Below are 19,150 nucleotides of genomic sequence, written 5' to 3' on the forward strand. Positions count from 1 at the left end.
GTCTCCGGATATGTAAAAGTACTCATGCAATACCCTGACTGGGAAAAATGCTTTATATCTGATGTTTTTCCTGGTTAAAATACCTCAACTCCTTCCTCCTCACGGAGAAATGCAGTAAAGTAGAGCGCAGAAGTGCCATTTTGAGATACTTGTACTTTACTATGCTACTGCTGCAGGGAAGACAATACTGTTGTTACTTCACGACATTAACTGTCAGCTATAGTTACTTTGCAGATTCAGTTATAAACATAATAAATGGATAAATGATGTTTAATTACAGACAGCATCCACATGAGTCATACTTCCATATTAATGCATCAATATTCCAATACTCTGAAATGTGCAGAAGTATTACTTCTCAGTATAATCTGACGCTGATGCTCGGCACAAAGTGTCTCCTGTCCCGTTGGAGGCAAAAATAAAATTTCTCCTCAGGAATTGTTTGTTCGTGTGGTTCTTATCTCAGGGAAATATTTGAAGCCGTTTTCAGATATTCTGACCGAGTGCGGTGAAGAGATTAAAACATATAACATAATAAAAATAAAAACAAAACAAGAGACAACACACAGATTCTCTTATTTGTTCAAATTTATTAGATATTCTGTTATGTTTCATTGTCTAGACCTTCTGCCACAGCTTGAAAGCTGTGAAAAAGAAAAGGAACTAATTGTATTACATTCACTACTAATTCCCCTGAATTTTGCCTTATCAGAAAAGAGAAAATTGAGTACATGTGAATCTTTGTCTTTCAAAAACAAGAAAAGAAGAAAACATAAAAGAAAAATAAAACAGTAGATTTTGCAAGTGCTTATTCATGATTACAATAAAGAAAACAGTATTTTGGACTCCATCTGTTCCCTAAGCGTCCATCCCTCCCCTCACTGGCATCACCTGGTTCTGCTACAGAAGTGGACATCACACAGCCTGTGCTGGCGTGCAGGGCGACTCCCCGTCATCATCACACTCGCTCAGGATCCGACGTCGAGCTGAAAACAGTCTGATTTTGAGGAGAAGCCGCCCATTTAACTACAAAACAAAGGATTTCCCTTCTCGCCTGATGCGGTTCAAGAGCTTCTGAGAAAAAGCGCCGACGTCCTGACCAAACAATCGAGATGAAAGAAAGTGTAAAGATTTTTTTTTTTTTAATTTTTAAACATTGTTTTTTTTTAGAAAAGTGTAAAGCATGCAGATCCGAATCCAGAGCTGTTTTAGTAAATCTCCTCACGCGTCGATGACATAACGGCTCCATGTCATGCCTGTACAGGTGTGAAACATCCTGCATGGGGCGACACGTCTGTCTCCTAGCTGTACATTCATAAGCATGGATGAGGTACAGTGAAGCCACGGCAACAGCGACAAAACCTGGACAGCCTGCTCCACTTCACACCTGCTCAGGAAAACATCAGGACTTCCTTCAGAGTTAATTTTAGCAGTACAGTATTGAATGATAGACCTGACAGTGCTTAGTAGCTGCGAGTATTCCATTCAAGTCAGTGTTTGTATGTACAGTTTGTCCATTTCTGCAATGGGCTTATTATAAAGTACACTTAGAACTCTCTTTAAACCGTACAGATCGATTACGACAAAACCTACACGCACACACCTGATCAAACACACAAAGTCTTAAATCAGAGCTGTATAACTGCACTAAAGCTACGTCATGATCACAGAAACACCACAAAATATTTGAATCTAAAGCCCAACAGGATGTGCATTACGCTCTCGCTGTGATAAACGCCTGCGACCTGGAGGCAGCGCAGCCGAAAAGAAAAGTGAAGCAGGAAAAGAGAGCAGCTTAAAGATGACAACCGACTGAAACCCAACTCGGTTCATCCTCAACGACAAACGCTCGAGGAAAGCCGGACTCGTACTTTCCTGTCGTTCAGGTAGATGAAAAGCTTCCAAAGAAATCACCATACATGGTTAAAAATAAAAACTATACAGCCAGACTGCTCGGCCACAAACGCCTCACGTCCGCCTCGACCCATCCGCTCTGCCAGCTCAGAGAGGAAGCGGAAGTTTGACGAGGATATAAAAAAGCTACCTTGATTCATGCACGAGGCAACGCACAGCCTCTCATCCTCGTTTGTTTTAAAAGAAGAAGCTTCTGCCGAGGCCCTCAGAGGAGAGCAGACATGCAGCGGCAATGAGGCGAGTCGGACAGGCCGGCGGCGGCGCGAGCACCCACAGGCCTCCGCGACATCCACGCAATCCATGTGAGCGCACACACAGCGAAGGCAGCTGAGAACACAAACAAGCACACAGGTGTATCGTACAGGCTCCCCGGAGGGCGCCGAGCCTCTCGCTAAATCAACACGCCGACAATCCGCTGAGCGAAGCTGCATTGCAGCGACTACACACATGCAGTGACGAGTTCAGTGAGGAGTTGCTGTTGTCCACATGCACTTGTGACGGAGGGGGGACGAGGCCTGCTGCGCACGTCGAAATGTGCGCATGAGTGGGGGGGAACCATCAATCATGCAGGAGCTTTAAGTTTGCTTTGAACCAGCAGGGGATGAGCCTCAAAAGTCAAACTACAACAGAACAGAACGACGACATCCTAAACAACTGGCAGACAGAGGGGACAGTGAGACAAGGGCGAGGAGACCCGGACAAACTTTATCAGGACAAGAATGTAGACAATATTGAGGGGAGAGACAAGGATTAAAGTAGAGACAGACAGTTATAATACAGGGGCAGTCGGGAGATAAATGGTCCAATACCTGCTAGTAATCTGCTAACAATTTCTGTGGGAACCTAAAAACAATCTAATTAATTTAAAAGGCTTGACTTTCTGAGTCACGGTTTACACACCTGAATAAAAACAAAGCCCATTGTCATAATCAACTAACAATTACACATCAGGCAAGTTACGTTCTGTGCAAAGAGTTTTTTTTTTCTTTTTATATGTATGCAAAACCATGTGTGTGTGTTTTCTGAGTGAACAGGAGGCTTGTGATTGGGGGAGGATCTGTACAGTACTGTTAACCAATCTTGTCAAACCCCCCAATGAATCATGCGAGACAGGAAGAGAAGAGGCGACGTCGAGGCCACCTCCTCCTCCTCATCATCATCATCATCATCTTCGCGGTGGTGGTGGTGGTGGACGTGTCTCTGATGACATCATCATGACAGGGTTTGGTTGATTTGCCTCATTGCTCATGAGCAGCACTGGTGCCTCGAATCGGACCTTTACTACGCAGCTGAGGGACGGAGAGACGAGAGGTTTGGGTTCAGTTTGGGAAAAAGAGACGAAAAGAGAGCTTTTAAATCTGCTCGCTAGAAGCCATGCAGGGGAAACATTTCAGCCTCTTTGCTCCCGCCAGGAGGAAAACAAAGTGAGCGAGCTGCAAGAGAACGATGACATGTGAGACATGTGAGACATGAGAGTGGATGAGCGGCAGGCAGGACAGAATAAAAACCCATTCCATTCTTCATTTGCGTTAGCTTAGGATTTGGACAACGTGAAGTTTTCAGCTGGCTTTAAGTTAACACGAGGCCAAACCTGCACAGGTTCAGGTTTACTGTGAAAATCATTCTCAGATGGTGGATGATCACAAGCTGGGCTGAAATGAGCAGCTTTTGGTTCTGGACTGAACATTTAAATTAGTCAACATGCGCTTTGTGATGGGCAACTTTTCCTAATTGTTTTAATAGTTTACAGATCAACTAATTGTGCTTATTTGAGTCTCAAAATTATTGAGAAACAATGTCACTTAAAATTAAGAGTGAAGCTCCCACACACGATACTGAAATGAATGAGATGAAGTTTTCTGTCGTCTTCAGTGTCACTTCAAGTGTACTCGCGCTGTATTTTACTCAGCGCCAGGAAAACCTAATCTAATGTCAATAAATCAATACTCTATCTGCCGTCAAAGAACCAAGTTAGCCAGCTGAGAAACTACAGGATCACTTCAGCCTGGATTAGTTCAACTATCAGGATGTTAGTCTGGATTAGTTAAACCAGAATGGACCAGAACGGAACCCATGAGATGGGAACAGAGGAAGATGGGAATGGAAAGACGACACAGGACTGAAAAGATGTCAAAAGATCTGAAACAAACGGCCACGTTAGACAGCAGCATAAAGAAAAGGGTGGAGAGTGACCCATGCAGCACCACCACCTCCTCCGCTCAGACTTACTCAGCCTGCCTCTAGAGTTTGACCTACAGCGACGGGCCTCTACTCGTCTGTCGCTGAGGTCCCTCGCACGTCTCCCTTCTGACGCATCTGATGTGAAATGCGGGAGTAAAAAGGGTCAAATCAAAGAGATTAAGTACGATGAGACGTCTCCAGCAGTCTGCTCAAAACAGAATCACTGTGGTCATTCATCACTTCCTGTGTGAGCAAACACTCGATCCCCACAGCAGGAAGAGGACAGTGCTGTCCAGCCTGAACCTGACAGGAGAGTTAATTACCTCCTCCAGCTCTTTTTGGGTCTCCTCTTCCATCCGCCTGATGTCCTCCATGTTCAAACCCACCCATCTGTCAATCCAGCAGAACAGCTGGCGGTGGAAGTTGGTGAAAATACGCTTTTCTTGCTGTGGAAGGAGAAGAATCCAAACCAGTAGAAAATTTTAAGAAAACTTTGACAGTATACAAAGATGACAACACAACAGCTCCCTAAACGAGAAGCCAGGACGCCTGGATGGCCCCCTGGTGGCTGGCTGCAGTACAGCTCATAAACCCCTGACATTATTAATGCATTACCTTGTGGATGAAATTTTCCACTTTGGTCTGCAGGCCCCACCATCTGAACTTGACGGTGACCAGTTTGTATGCACACATGTGAGGACAATCTGTCGACAGCTCATTCTGTGGAGGAGGAACAAAGAAAAACGGTCGGTATTGTGTCGTCCAGTGATCAGCGCATCGCCGCTTCCTGTTACGATGTCGGTTACCTTCCATTCAGGGCTCAGAGGGCCTCTTCCTGTTTTGGTGGAGTGGAAAAGAGCAGGATCTTCTTCTGGCTTATAGTCCTAAAGAAGAGCAAAACAATCAGATCCTGTAGGAAAGCAGACTACAGGTGAGCCAACAGGTGGGGCGGGGCCTGTTTGTGAAGTGGGGCTAACTCAGCGCCAAGTGGCATCAAGTTGTCCAGTAAAACAATTCCTGCTTTTGATCCCATTTGTACTCACATACAGAAAAAAGGACTATTTGTACAGTTTTGCTTGCAACCAATCACAGCAAGCTGTCTTCAACATGATTCAACATGACTTGTGATTGGCCGTCTGCAGCAGCAGCTACATCCCGTAGAGCTGAGCGCAGTGTGCCTGATTGCGGTTCAGTGTACAGGGATGCCAACAAAACGTTCGGCGGCACGGCTGTACCGTTCGCCCACGCGGTAAGGCTTCAGCTGAAGAATCAGCAACCACAACTCTCAAATCCCAACCGTGAGCTCAACCCCCTCTGTGCTGTTTTAATCCATCAGGTGTGCAGGGAAAGAGATGAGAGTACCTGCAGCAGATGGACGTTCAGATTAAGCCTTGGCCTCAACACTGATCCACTTAAGTCATTATAGTGCAGGAGCTCGTACAAGAGACTGTGACCCACCTGGACCACAGCGGCTTAATGCCTCCTGCAAGATGTTAAAGCTGATGGTTGAGGCTTACTGACTGACAACAGGCGCCCACAATGGACGATCTGATCATTGACAAAAGTTTTAGATAGCTTTTCCTGCTTCTACACGAGTCGGCTGAGTTCAAACTTCTTCTGTTAAACGTCTATTTGAACATCAGAGTAATTAGTCATTAGGATCATCGCTGCAAACCGCTGAGCTGGTCCACAGACGGTGAATAAAGAGCGAGCTGCTGGGGTTGTGTGACAGCAGTACTGGGGATTTTTACTGCTCATGCAGGCACATTTTCACATTCACGGCTGCTAAGCCAAAGGAAGATGTTTTGTAAAGCATCAGAGTCGCTCGCTGAGTCAGATGGGAAACTTAAAGAGCGAGACGCAGCAAACGCTCACATGAAGGATCAAACAAGCAGGTCAGCTGCTGATCATTTCATTACTGACCACTCAAGAGATCACTGGCTCCTTCTGTTTACGTTTTTATGAGTAAGGACCCGTCCACTGTGATAACCCCCCATTAATGTCCCAAATATGTGTTTCACGATCACCGAAGCCCACACAGCACAAACAACTGAACGCTCAGGATATTCATTACTGCTCTACATAACTGGAAGAGCACAACGAAAGGTCTGTTTCTGGACGGGTTTCCAGATTTGTTTATTTTTATCACTTTACAACAGAGTGGTCTAATGAAATATATCTCCTATACATTAACAAATAAACAAGTCATAAAGATAAACTTTCTTTTCCACTGGGCGTATTTATCCTTGTTAACTTCAAGTATTTCATGCAGTTCAGTTCACGGATGGCTGCCAGGTGAGCCCCTTTAAGCCGACCTGTATGACCACACTCTTCCTCAGGGTGGAGACATCCTGCCAGTTACCGTCTCACCAGGCTGTGATGTCTCCTTATGACTGAGCCACACACAAAACACTTCCTCGCCTTTGAAAAGGCCCTTAGGGACCAGTAAAACTCACCCCAGGGGCCACTTCTTCTTTGTTTGCGATATCTATGGGAACCACCTCCACAGTCCTCCACGTCTGCTCGTCCAGGTCGTGGACCTGGCACACAACACAGATGAGCACGTAAACCTCAGCCTCAACCTCATTTTGTTTCTCATTCAAATCTGTGTTGAGTTAAATCAAATGAGATTCAAATCTGAGAAGCACGCACTGTATCACAGACTAGAACGCCTGCTTTACAAACTACAGCATTGTGGGAAATGCAGGATACAGCTTTTTGATGGCGTGGAGACTCACACGAGGGTCTGAGAGTCAGGGTATCTCAGCCTCTGCTGCTTCCATTTACTCACATTTTCTATTGTTCCCATGTCAGGTTTGTGCCACGTCTCGATCTTTATCATGAAGTCGTCCTTCATGTACTCATTCTGAAAAAAATAATAAAACCCACACAGATTTCATCAGGGGAATAATGAACATTTCGTCTAGCCAATACTGAGAAACTACTGCTCCACTGAGTGACGACTGGTGCAGCTGCACACTGCAGAGAAGACCATGAATGGAGGATTCTCAGAGATGTACTTAAAGCCTGCAGCTAAATCCAATTAACTAATCAGAAGTTTAGGGTGAAACAACACTGGAGATGTTGCACTGCTCAGCTCACATCTATGTTTAACCCCCCAGCTAAAGTACGGCAATACTGGGCAGTGGGAACACACAGTGGTATCAAATACACGTCTCCCGTGGATGTGTACGGGGGCTTACTGTGGTCATAAAGGTAGACATGTGAGAGCGCAGAGAGTCGATTAGGCCAAAAAGGAGGAGGCGATCGTAGCTCTTTTATTCCCCCTCCTCTGTGAGGGTACAAACTGCTCCACAGTCAGGCGACAGTACTGAGTGAACTCGTACAACCTGAGGGACAGTAAACATCTCCAATCCTGAAATACGCTCTGAGCGCTGTTAGGGCTAACTGGTCAGCTTTCCACTTTGACTAGTTCACTGACTAGTTCACTGACTAGTCCTGTAAGTGGCCCCTACGTCACCAAGAAGAATCACTTCATGAAGATGTGCGGATCAACTCTGCTGTTTGGCTCTGTGGTGTGATCAGGCCTCAAAAGACTTTAAAAAGGTTGACAAACAACTCACCGTCACAACTGCAGAGGGAGGAGGAAAAAGGCAAAGAGAAGAAAGAAGAGCATCAGTATCTTCGAAAAACACATGACTGCATAACATCCACAAAATGTCCATTTAAGTGAGGCTATGATGTTTGTCATGCAAGCACACGGACGTGAAAAGACACCAAGTATGAACTGATTGGTTCTTCAGCGTGGACTTACTGGTGCGACAGTACGGGTAGGCGTTCCAAGCCTTTTCATGAAAAACTAAAGCTCCCTCTGGTGCAATCATCTTCACAAACCCTGGAACTTTACTGCAGAGGGAGAAAAACAAGTCAGATAAACAAATTCAGGGTCTTTTCAAGACAAATAAGACAGCAGAGTGTGTGTCTGGCTGAGACTCCAACTAGTCGTCCTGTTTAGCTGTTTAAAAAGATTAAAAATGACAGTTTAGCATCTTCTCAGCTAAGTTCAAACCTTTTACCAATGCTGTGATTCTGCAGTATCAAAGAACCAAACAATATACAGACAAAATAAGACGCCTGACAAGGTGTGAGTCAGGGCACGTCTGCTGCACCCGCAACGCTTCATTCATAGCAGCACATACGGACAGATTTTACCTGCAGCTGCTGCAATTTCGATATTACAGTCTTGATAATATTTCCATAAACCGCTCAGCCGTAAGTGTACTTTTTCTTTAACGCAATCTGCCAAACAGCAGTCAGCTTAGCCGTCTCTCGTTCCATTTATTTTTGCACCCTATGAACAAGTAATCTCAGTGTAATCTAATGATTTTCTGGAAATAAGGCCAGACAGATCAGCCCTTGTTAAAAGGCACATTTATTTCAAAGCCTTGCCTCTTTAGATGGTATATTTTATGCGTGTACTGTCCCTTCTCCCCGTCCTTCTCATATGGTTCATTCTTCAGCACCTCGATGCCTTCTCCTCCTCCGGTCTCATTCTTGCTGGCCTCAGCCACAGAGTAAAGCTGCCCGACTTGATACTGGGAGAAAAGGGGAGAGAGGAGACAGACTGAGTGTATAGTATTCAACTACAGGAACAAATCCTGTGAGTATTTGGTAGCCTTGGCAAAGACTGAGCAGCTCCCTGAAGTCAAGGCAGGCCGGAGTCTCAAGGATGCAGTACCACTAATGACCACTAGAGGCGCCATAGAAAATTCCTAGACTGTATTTCTGCTCAAAAAGGCCAAACATCTCTCTTAAAATATAATAAATACATTCAAATTAAGGCTTCATAATATCCTTTTATCAGCTTGTGGCTGACAAAAGAAAACATCCATATTTTTCTACTACTTGTAGAACAGACATCCTAAATAAACTTCAGAATAAACTTTGTGCCCTTTGAGCCACAGAGGCCCTGGATTTCATGGAAGATATGTAATATTAATAGATTTTGTCAGGATGTTACGGCTGCTAAAAGCATTGTGAATAAGAACCCAGAAACTTTTGGCTGTGTTTATTCTACCAAATAAAACTAAACACTAACTGGCCACAACGTCTTCCCCCTCCAAGCAGAGAAGGCTGAGAATATGGCCGATGTCACTCAGCAAAAAGCTGTCTAAAAACTCATCACAAACATGTGATTTCTATTAGGAGCAAAATGACAAAGAGATCACAGTTTTTAAAGGCTGAGCCCACACTCCAGTCCAGTTCTCTCAGCTAGCACCAGCAGCAGCCTGTGCTCTCTAACAAAGGCTATTTTGTCTCAGCGTGTGTCCCAGAGCAAAGCATTCAGCGTCCCGGAGAAAATAAACACTACGACCATTTCAACACGCCTTAGTCTGGATTCACACAATGTTTGCTCCAAATCATTTCATCAACAGGTAATGATACTCACCTCTTCCACAGAGACTGGCAACACTACACGACTGAGAGACGGGAGACACAAGAGAGAGAGAAACAAACAAGTTAAACACATTTATGGGTCAACAGAGAGCTAAAACAGTGGACAAGATGTTCAAATGTTAAAGATTTTAAACAGCCTGAGCCTGGCCTGAAGTTAGTGCTCCCCTTTTCACACTCAGACTCAACGAAATATTCCTAACGTTGCAATCTCTGAATGCATACCGAGCACAGAGTGACCTGACAGGGAGGAAAAAGTTGTGGGTAAACTTTACTCTGACCATCTTTGGGGAAAAACTGAAGTGGCTCCGAGCTAAAAGAGGAAAATCTGTCTCCCACTCTGAACGTCAAAACTCTGCTTTAGTCCCCTAAAGTATGTCATGAGGAGACACGGCTGCTTACTGCTGTAGCCTCGTCATAAAGCAACAATAATTCTTCTTAAATGAGGAGAAGAATTTAAGTAAGACACACAGAATTCGTTATCTCAATACACAGTTAATTAATAAGGATTTTCGTTTAAGCCCTCAAAAAACTGCAGTATTTGATGTTTTTATCTTTAATTTCATGTTAGTCAGACAGATTAACTTGTTGCTCACTCTGTAGTTTATACTGTCCAGTCATGTGACGATCAACAAGAGGAAAAAGCATTTTCCTCAATACAATATGCTCAAATCGTCGACAGAAAGTACATAACTTTTCTAACAGTCCAGTTTAGGCAGTGAAAATACAGTTAAGTTGATTATGCACAGCCGATATATGGATGTTAGAGCTAAATTCTGGAATGAAGGAATACACTAAACAGACAGACTTTTTTCCCTGTAGCTTCGTGCCCTCTCAGGCAGCTCCTCCTCCTCCTCCTCCTCGTCTAAGAGTTCATACAAATCCTCTGCTAAGGCTGGCAGATTCAGCACCACACCCTTAACCTCAACATAACTGACTGATGGAGCTTGCTGGGGGGCGGCGCTCAGGCTGGAAATATGCAGCCTGGGATGCTCAGCTCAGGGCAGAGAGGCCCTTAAAGGAAAAGGGTCTGTCATGTCAACAGCTCCAAAGTGATTATACATTATATTATACATTATACACATATTTATTTATAGGCAAGACACAGAGAGTGTAAATATTTACTGGTAAAGATTAAAAGTGTATACAGGTACTGACTGAATGGGTGGATGTGGACAATAATACTCATAACGGAGATGATAAATGTGCAACTATTTCAACAGCTTATCAATTCTTTGGGTTATTTTGCCTGGCAAAAATGTCTGAAATTCATTGCTTCCAGCATCTTATCTTTTAGGATTTTCTGGGGTTTTTTTTTTATATCTTTTGGTTTTAATTTGAAATGTTTATCAGACAAAAGAAAATAATCTGACGACGTCATCTTGCTGTGAGAAACTGTGACAAGAACTGCTGTGTTTGCCCTCAGACCAAGTGATCAAGGGGCAAAGAAAATAGTCTGAACATAATCACTACTGAGAATTAGTTAGCTGTGCCAACAACCGAAAGCAGAGGTTTCCATACGTTTTCACATCTAGGACCCCCTAATCTGATATCTGGTTTAGCTGAGGAGCCCCTGGTTACACAGCCTCTGGTACTGCCACTTCAGCATACAACATTAACATAACGTTTGATTGCAGGGAAGTTAGCACAGAATCCACTGTGTGATTGCCAAGTCACTCAGGTCGAGTCAAGTATCCGTGTCACAGAGAGGTTTTAATCCAGCGCCACAGAGAGATGTCTACACACCTGTAATTTCTAGGAATATCTCAGATTTCAGCACGAGATGAGAAATTCAGAAGTGAAATCAGCTGTGACAGACTTGCTTTCCTGGAACATTCACATGAGTTTCTGTTAAGGTGCTTTTAACAGTATTGATGCATCAGTTTCATTCACTAGCAAAATGAAACTAAACCACTAAAATGACACCAGAAAGGATTCAGTTCTCTTCAGCTTAACACCAGGAGTGTTAATGATTAATCAGTGCGAGATTAGTCTCTGTTAAGAAATTGATCGGGTTGTGCTAGGAAAATGGCTCATGTCAACTGTTTAAACCTTCACAGAGGAAAAACATCCATAATGTGAAGTGGCCAAGAGTAACGGAAAACTGCTTGCAATTTGCATTGTTGGTATTCAACCTCATGCATTCATTATATACTCAAGTTAGCTGCATTTCCACTCGCTTAGTGATACAGAGCAGTAACAGCAGCGGCAGAGAGGTGGTCTGCACTGGGAACAGCTTTATTGGATTACACGGAGCAAAACCATTTGAATGATTCGACAGAGGCCAAGTGGTCTGTGGTTATGTAAGATCCAGTGTGAGGCCTCCGCATGCTACCTGCAGCACAGGTACTGTGATGCTCACAGGGCCTCCAATCGGTCTTCCTACAAGTCTGAAGACTGAGCTGCTCGATCTCTTTTTGCCATCACTCACAGAACTACAGCCACAAGCATTTAATTAACATGGAGTCGAAATCCATTTAATCAGCAACTATCTTAATCACTTAATCGTTCAAGCCACTTTTCAAGCAAACATTCACTAATCCCAGCCACTCAGGTGAGATGGTTAACTGATTTTGTGGCCAAATTGACAACAATCAAGATCAAGAACAAACATCAATACCTGCAGACTTATCGCACCTACAGCATAATGCTGTCAATCATAAACACAGCTGAGTTTCACAACAGTGATAACAACTCTGCCTTACATTATTGTGCAAGCAGTCAATTTTACAGTACGGGTTAAGCAGGTTGCCAGGTCCAAATTAGTCATATTGTACAAAGTGATTTTTTCACTGTTTTGAAGTGCCCAGACTTTAAATAACCTAAAAATTTCTTCACTTTTGCCAGTTTATGTGAAGTTTGGAAATATAAGCAAGAGGACATGAAATATCACAACCTCTATGTATACCGTGGACACCTTTCAGATCGACCTAAACATCGTCAGCCTGCCAGACGTTGTCAGACGCTGAAGCTAAGACAGTTTACAGATACAGGTCACAAAATCCTGCTGAGGCATCACCAATAACACAACTGCACAGATAAACATGTTGGTATGACAGAGCTCTCCCAGATTCCTCAGATTATTCACTTCCGTGTGTCGAGTCAGAACACAAACCGACGGCACTAACAGCGAATGGACTTTTCTCTTCAAGATACGAGCCTGCACAGGTCTTGTTTCAGGTTAGGAAAACGGATCAATAGCTTTTCCATTTGCAGTATTATCTTCTGTGTATGATAAGCACCTTTCAAACAAACACTTTAGACTGCTATAAGATGACCTCTATTAACAAGTTAAAATATAACGGTTGGAACATGTAAGGATATGATCTGACAGGAACATCGATTCACTTATTGGTTACACTGTGAGGCAGATAGCTAATATATTGTTCCACGGACAGGCTCCAGATTAGAGAGCTGATCGTGAACAAATTAAGTCATCGGCTCCGCTAAACATCCACCCTTTAAACTAGCTTTTTGCTGTATAATTTACATCTTCTAGAAAATATCATATTCATGTTATGCATTCTTTTATGTAATGTATCTGGTTTTACTTAGTTTTATTACTATCTTGTGAGTATTTTTGTAGCATTTTGCAACCGTGCTTAAACAATTATTATTATTTCACAGCTGTAAATGTCATATAAAGGAATGTGGAAATGACAGCATCTCAGGTGAAACCGTGCAACATCCATCCATCTGCAGTTTGGAAAGCAAATCGTTCGTGCTATAAGTCAAGTTAGCTCCGACTGCTGAGTGTACAGACGGGAGCACAGGGGAGTGGCTACAACAGGTACCGTTATCTGAAGCGGATATAGGTAAGCTACAGGGTAAAAGCTAGCTTTGCTGAGAAAAAGTGGACAAAAACGTCCAGGGTACAGTTCCAGTACAACACATACACGGGCGGCATCCTGACGTTTAATTGCATTAAGGTAGCAGGTTTAGTCTTGTGCTAGTGCTAGCCGCCCAGCTGAAGGGCTAACTCTGTAATGCTAGCGCCAACAAAGTAAAAGCAAAGTAGTGAGACCTTCCTCAACCACCTCGAGCTAGCTCGAAGGGTACGCATGCTATGTGGTATGGGCCACAACTGGAGGATTATTCACCCCCTAGTCTTTGTTAACATTACGGTTATGTCCGATTCTCCAGATATAACTTAGCAATTAGCCAATGGTAGATGTGTGCTTTACAGATGAACTCCGTTGTCACACAATTGTCATGCTAGCAGCTAGGCGGCTGCTACAGCTAACTTAGCCAGCTAGCATTAATGGTAAATCCGACGGAGAATGAACCTTAATCTGTCACTAACGGGAACATGACGGCACTTTGCCGATGTAAATCGTTGCTCATGGGCTAGCTAAATTAATGTTGGTGATATATTCAGCCATCAAAGTCATGTTAACTAACCGAATGTGCACATTAGTTGTGCCTAACCAGTGCAGCTTTTTATGTAATTCATTTTCATTACGAGGCTAATCATCCTCTGTCGCTACAACTCAGTAGCTCTCGTTAGCCTGCACTAGCAACGCCTAAAAAAGACCGGTGTGGTGTCCGGTTGTCCACGTCCTGATCCACCCTGATCAAAGCTGGCTTTTCATGGGCTACGTGACTGAAGAATCCAGGGAACGACAGCGCTAAACGGTACACGCGCTTCTACTATCCAGTAATACGTTTTCGGATATATGAAAATGCTCCTCTAGATGCGCCAAAAGACATTTTTCAAAAACACTTCAGACTCACTATTCCTTGATGAGCACCATCTTCGTCACCCGGGCTGCGCCTGCGCACTGGAGGTCGACATCAGACAGAATTATCAACAAGTTCGTTCCGCCCTCCGGGAAAACCGTGATTGGCTGAAAAATGCACACTATTCTGTACTCAACATTCATTTATACAGTACGGAACTGTTGACATAATGTAATGAAGAAGAAGACTCATTAATACACTTTGATAACCGAATGTAAGACGACGTTTTGGTAAAGATTTAGAGAAATACCGATTTAGTAAATCTAATTAAATCTAAGCAAATATTTCTCTTTATTTTTTTTAAAATGATTCATTGAAAGCAGCACCTGTGTAGCGTGTATTTACTCATCTATTTATGTAATCTATTGATTTTATTGAAATAGCTCTTGTATCTGTTTTTTTAAAGTTATTCTGATATGCAACACAAATAAGCTGACAACAGCCCACAGAGGCACTAAAATACTGTGGAGCGTGTCATGACAATATTTCACAGATTGTCTCATGACAGTACTTGAATAAATTCACTTAGTTCCACCCCCCCACTGATGATTTCATAATGAAATTTTTCTCCTAAGAATTGATTTATGTCATAAAAGCAAGACAAGAAAAGAAACATTTTTATTTGTCAACTTCTTGAGAATTGAGATATCTCGAAGTGTGAGTCTGGCACTGCTGCAAAACTGTACAATATAAAGTCACCAACACATCGAACAGCAAGAGGCACATGCTGACAATCACACAGAAAAAATGTCAAAAATGTTCTCATCGCTTCTTCCTCGGTTTAATTGTTTTTATAAAATGTATAATAATGACTGGAAAACACCTTACAAAATAAAAGACAACAGTAAGCACTGATAATGACATTTAACAATAATTATACAACAAACCAAAATCAAATTCAGGTCAGCTTACACAAATATAGCGAGCGTTTAGGCTGACGTAAAACGTTCTCCATTTTCTCACGCATTCAGTCAGCAGACTCTGAGTACAGTACATGGAGGCATTGAGACACATGCTCTCTGGTCGGTCATGAAAACACAATTAAAGCCAGAGACTCGAGACGTCTCTCAGGGTCAGTTTGTCCTTCCAGTTTGTCTCTCCAGAAGAAGGCACAGTCATCACATTCAAAACATTAACATCCCTTCATGAAATGTAAAATTACCATCAGTATGAAATGGTACTTTTTCATCCTCGTCGTCAGCAGGTATTGCTAAAAGTGTGGTAGCTGACAAATGGACAGCTTCTGTCAAAGTACAAACGGCAAAAGGTGAGAGAGAAGCTCGGCCCTCTGGCTCCGAGTTCAGCGTGGAGAACATCTCAGCATTTAGACGATGGGAAAAAATGTCCAGGTGAGAGAAACTTGTATCCGTTCGCAGAGGGAAGTCTGATGCCTCCTTTAGAGTTTGTGGGAAGATTCGAAGATGGAGGTGGAGGTGGAGGTGGTTTACCCTCCAGTTTTTGGTGACCGTTTGGTCTGTCGCCAGCGTTGTGCTCCTCAGATCCCTCCACGTTTTTGCTGGCCGACTCGTGTCTGGGTGAGAGATTGAGCAAACCCAAAACATCTTTCTGGACTGTACTCATTTTCTTATTCCCACCTCGGAGTAAGCTGGCAGGACAGGGCGCCTCGTGCTTCTGGCCAGCGTTGGCCCAGAAGGTTTTTAAATTATGAATTGCCTGGACCTTACTGTCCTGTTTTGACGGGTTCAGTTCAGGGGTGTTTGCAGGGCTGGAGGAGGCCGACACGGACCCTGTGGAGGAATAGGAAAGGGCCGGGGACGGGGCGCTGTCAGCAGGAGAGTGCGAAGGTGAGATGTGGGCGGTGTAAGGTGAGGTAGGGTACTTGAGTTTGAGCTGAGCCTGCGATTGGCCATCTGAAGAAGATGTGAGGAAAGGTGACCCCTGGTCTTTCACAGACAGAGACGAAGAAGGAGAGGAATGAGCTGGGCTGTTGTAGCCCGAGCTGATTTTCTGCAGCGATGACGAGCGGGATGGGGGTTTAGGACGAACTGGGGGAGGTGTTGAAACAGAGACGGAGAGGGGTGAAAGGTGACTGGAGAGGGAAAGAGGAGAGGAGCGAGCCTTCAGACTGGCTCTACTTGGTGGTCTGCTGAACGCGCTGGTCTCAGAAGGCTGAAACCCTCGCGCACCTCCGGTGGGGGTCAGAGTTGGGGTTGTGGGAGTAGACAGAGAAGACTGCCTGACACGTGGCTCTTCTTTCCCCTCGGGACCCCTCAGCGTCTTCCCTCTAATGGTTGCTTTCTGCAGGCTCTCCACAGCTTGCATGTGGCTCTGGGTTTCCTCCAGAATCTTCTGGGCCAGTTCCTGGGGATCCAGTTGCCCTGCAGGCATCGTCCTCTCCTCCTGGGACTTGACCGTGCTGTCTGTCTCTGTACTCGACTGGTCCGACTCAGAGCTGCTAACCTTTCCTTTCCCCGTCCTCTGAGGAGATGAGCTGGAAAACAAAATGAAAAAGATAAAAATAACCCTGTACATTTACTGCCTAAAAAGCTGGAGAACTTCAAGGCTTGAATGGACATGGGAACTCTGAACTTACATTTCCTGGCTGGGTTTGGGGCTGGTAGGGACTTTCAGGGGCGGCGGTGGAGCTTTAATGGGAGACGTCGGCGTGCTGATGCTTCCCTTGGAGGAAACTGTAACGGGGTACCCGTGACCGCCGGCACACCCTTTCCCAGCATTGCCTCTGCCTTGTCTGTGCCCTGTGGGTAGCGGCAGCGTGTCACACTCCCGCCTCCCTCGCCCTAACGGCTCACTGCTTATAATGGAGTACCCCTCGTACTCCTCTTCCTCCCCTTCTCCCGTTAATCCTCCTCCGTGACTGGTCAGCCGACCTCTCTGCAGGCCACCCGAATGGCGGTGCGAGCCGTAGAGGCCGCCTCCCCCGCGGGGCCCGTCGAGCTCCTGCTGATGTGAGCGCTGGCTGATGATGTCACTTCCTGCGGGCTCAGGTCGGGACAGGAAACTGAGGGAGGAGGCGAGGGAGCTGAGGCTGTAGACGGAGATGGCGTCGCAGGAGAGGTTGTCGGGGCAGACCGGGGGTAAGAACGAGGCCTGAGGTGGGTAGCAGCCGAAGGAGAGGGGTAACGAGTGTGGCTGGGAGGCTGACTGGGAGGAGGACAGGGACTCCAGGGAGGACGAGCTGTCCATGCTCAGGCGCTTGGGAAGCTCTGTGGAGTCTAGAAGAAGAGAGGGAATGGCTTCAGGTTAGAAGAGAGAACAAGATTTAGTTTAGATCATATGTTCTGAACTGTTCTCACCAAAGAGGGCCAGAAGAGACTGAAGGGCAAAATGCATGATGCGCCTGCTGGCCTGCTTTCCGGTCTTCAGCACGACCTCCTCCTGACCCACCTCACAAAGATCGAACCCTGAGAGAGACGGGGGAGGAACGAAACCGAGTGCAGTTACTCACACAGGGTTCAGCGTTCATGTTGTTTTTCACTTGCCCTCATAGGAAATGTTTTATTCATGAGCACTTTTCAAATAACGACAAAGACTGGATTTCATTTTCATCTTAAAAAAATACTAACAAAAATGATTCAAGCATCAATAAATGATGTACCTTCTCTAATTAAGTCTTATTAATCAAATGTCTAATTAGAGGGTGGCTCTAATAAGTCAGCAAGTGCAGTTAACACAAGCAGCGATTAACACTGATTTTAAATAAAACTCTTTGAGGACAATCTGCACAAGTACTTGACACATTTTGCTGATAATACTTCTGCACATTTACTTCAGCAAATGCAAAATGCAGTATTGATTGCATTGTATGGAGTATTTTTAATCTTTAAGTATACTTCAGAAAATCACGTGACTGCTTGAACCCCAGAGGGAAACAACTGACAACAACAAGCTTTCACTCATTCTGCTCATCTATTCTCAACATGACTTTCAGAAATGCCATCTTGTCTCGTCTGGACTGTTTGCTGATGACTCACCGAGCGCAGCCAGGAACTCGTGGCAGCCCGGAAGCCTCCAGAGCTGCACGCTTATCGACACTTGGATGGGAGAGAGCGAAAAGTCTTGGTCTTTGTCGCCCGACTGCAACTGCACCAGCACTTGGTGAAGCTTGGGAGGGGAAAGCGGGAATGACGATCGGAGGAAAGAATGAGAGAGAAACGAGAGAAGAGCTGCGATAAACGAATGTCATCAACACCAAGTCTGATTCCAGCAAAACAATCCCCATTAAAGCCAGACTGATGCAGCGCCCACATCACAAAGATCTCAGAGTCAGCGTTAGCTTTGTCAGCCCGCTTTGTCCACTTTGTCATCACGAAACACTTACCATTCCCACCACGCATTTAACCGCCTTTGTGAGGTGGGTATGAGAGAAGAGGAAACAGAACTTTAGTGTATTTCTGTGTTGGGTTTGAGTCTCTGCACACTCAGCCGACATGCATGAACGATGACTTGATTGCACCTGATGAAGCCCACACGGTATGGAAAGTGATGAACTGTGTGGCTAAAAGTCAGAGGGATCGACCGAATCAGACAGCACTGATTATTGGTAATCGATGAGACTGATATTTAGAAATTTGATCTACCTGTACTTAACTCCAGTATTTCCATTTTCCTCTCATATTTCCTCAAATACTATTATATTTTTACTCCACTGCATTCACTTTAGGTACTAAATCTAACGTTATGAACCATCATTAATTGATCACCAATCAGACAAAAAAAAACAAACCCTGATGATCAGATGTGATCTGATTGGCCGACCCTTGTCTTTCAGCCAATCAGGAGCAGGAACAGCTCATGTCCATGTCAGATGCACACACAAGGGCAACAACACACATGCACTGTTCAGATGTTAATGTGATGAAAGTACCTGAGTACACCAAGGAGTCAGTGCAATTTTGAGGTATTTCTATTTTGATACTTT

At 44.5% G+C, this 19,150-nt stretch overlaps 2 protein-coding genes across 5 annotated transcripts in view; both read right to left on the reverse strand.

The window, feature by feature from the left end:
* Positions 1-573: 573 nt before the first annotated feature.
* pitpnb (phosphatidylinositol transfer protein, beta) lies at positions 574-14,346 on the reverse strand. 2 transcript variants are annotated; one of them, XM_046374521.1, is made up of 12 exons: positions 14,245-14,285; positions 9,506-9,536; positions 8,506-8,651; positions 7,871-7,962; positions 7,680-7,687; positions 6,887-6,961; positions 6,552-6,635; positions 4,902-4,979; positions 4,711-4,815; positions 4,419-4,541; positions 4,144-4,230; positions 3,141-3,203 (listed from the first exon to the last, which is right to left on the reverse strand). In XM_046374521.1, the coding sequence occupies exons 1-11, from the start codon at positions 14,262-14,264 to the stop codon at positions 4,183-4,185; spliced, it is 810 nt and encodes a 269-aa protein (XP_046230477.1). In that variant the 5' UTR covers positions 14,265-14,285; the 3' UTR covers positions 3,141-3,203; positions 4,144-4,182. The 2 variants fall into 2 exon arrangements, with proteins under 2 accessions (XP_046230476.1, XP_046230477.1); XM_046374520.1 differs by lacking the exon at positions 4,144-4,230 and having other exon boundaries at positions 574-3,203; positions 14,245-14,346.
* Positions 14,347-15,009: 663 nt separating this feature from the next.
* Positions 15,010-19,150, reverse strand: part of ttc28 (tetratricopeptide repeat domain 28) — a 69,070-nt gene continuing 64,929 nt past the window's right edge. For all 3 annotated transcript variants that reach the window (XM_046374429.1, XM_046374430.1, XM_046374431.1), the window contains 4 exons: positions 18,204-18,333; positions 17,526-17,633; positions 16,805-17,444; positions 15,010-16,702 (listed from right to left, as the gene is read on the reverse strand). In XM_046374429.1, coding sequence (XP_046230385.1) covers positions 15,568-16,702; positions 16,805-17,444; positions 17,526-17,633; positions 18,204-18,333 — 2,013 coding nt within the window. In that variant the 3' untranslated portion in view covers positions 15,010-15,567. The remainder of the gene's footprint in view (positions 16,703-16,804; positions 17,445-17,525; positions 17,634-18,203; positions 18,334-19,150) is intronic.

Source organism: Scatophagus argus, chromosome 20, assembly GCF_020382885.2.
Source record: "Scatophagus argus isolate fScaArg1 chromosome 20, fScaArg1.pri, whole genome shotgun sequence".
Classification (NCBI taxonomy): domain Eukaryota; kingdom Metazoa; phylum Chordata; class Actinopteri; family Scatophagidae; genus Scatophagus; species Scatophagus argus.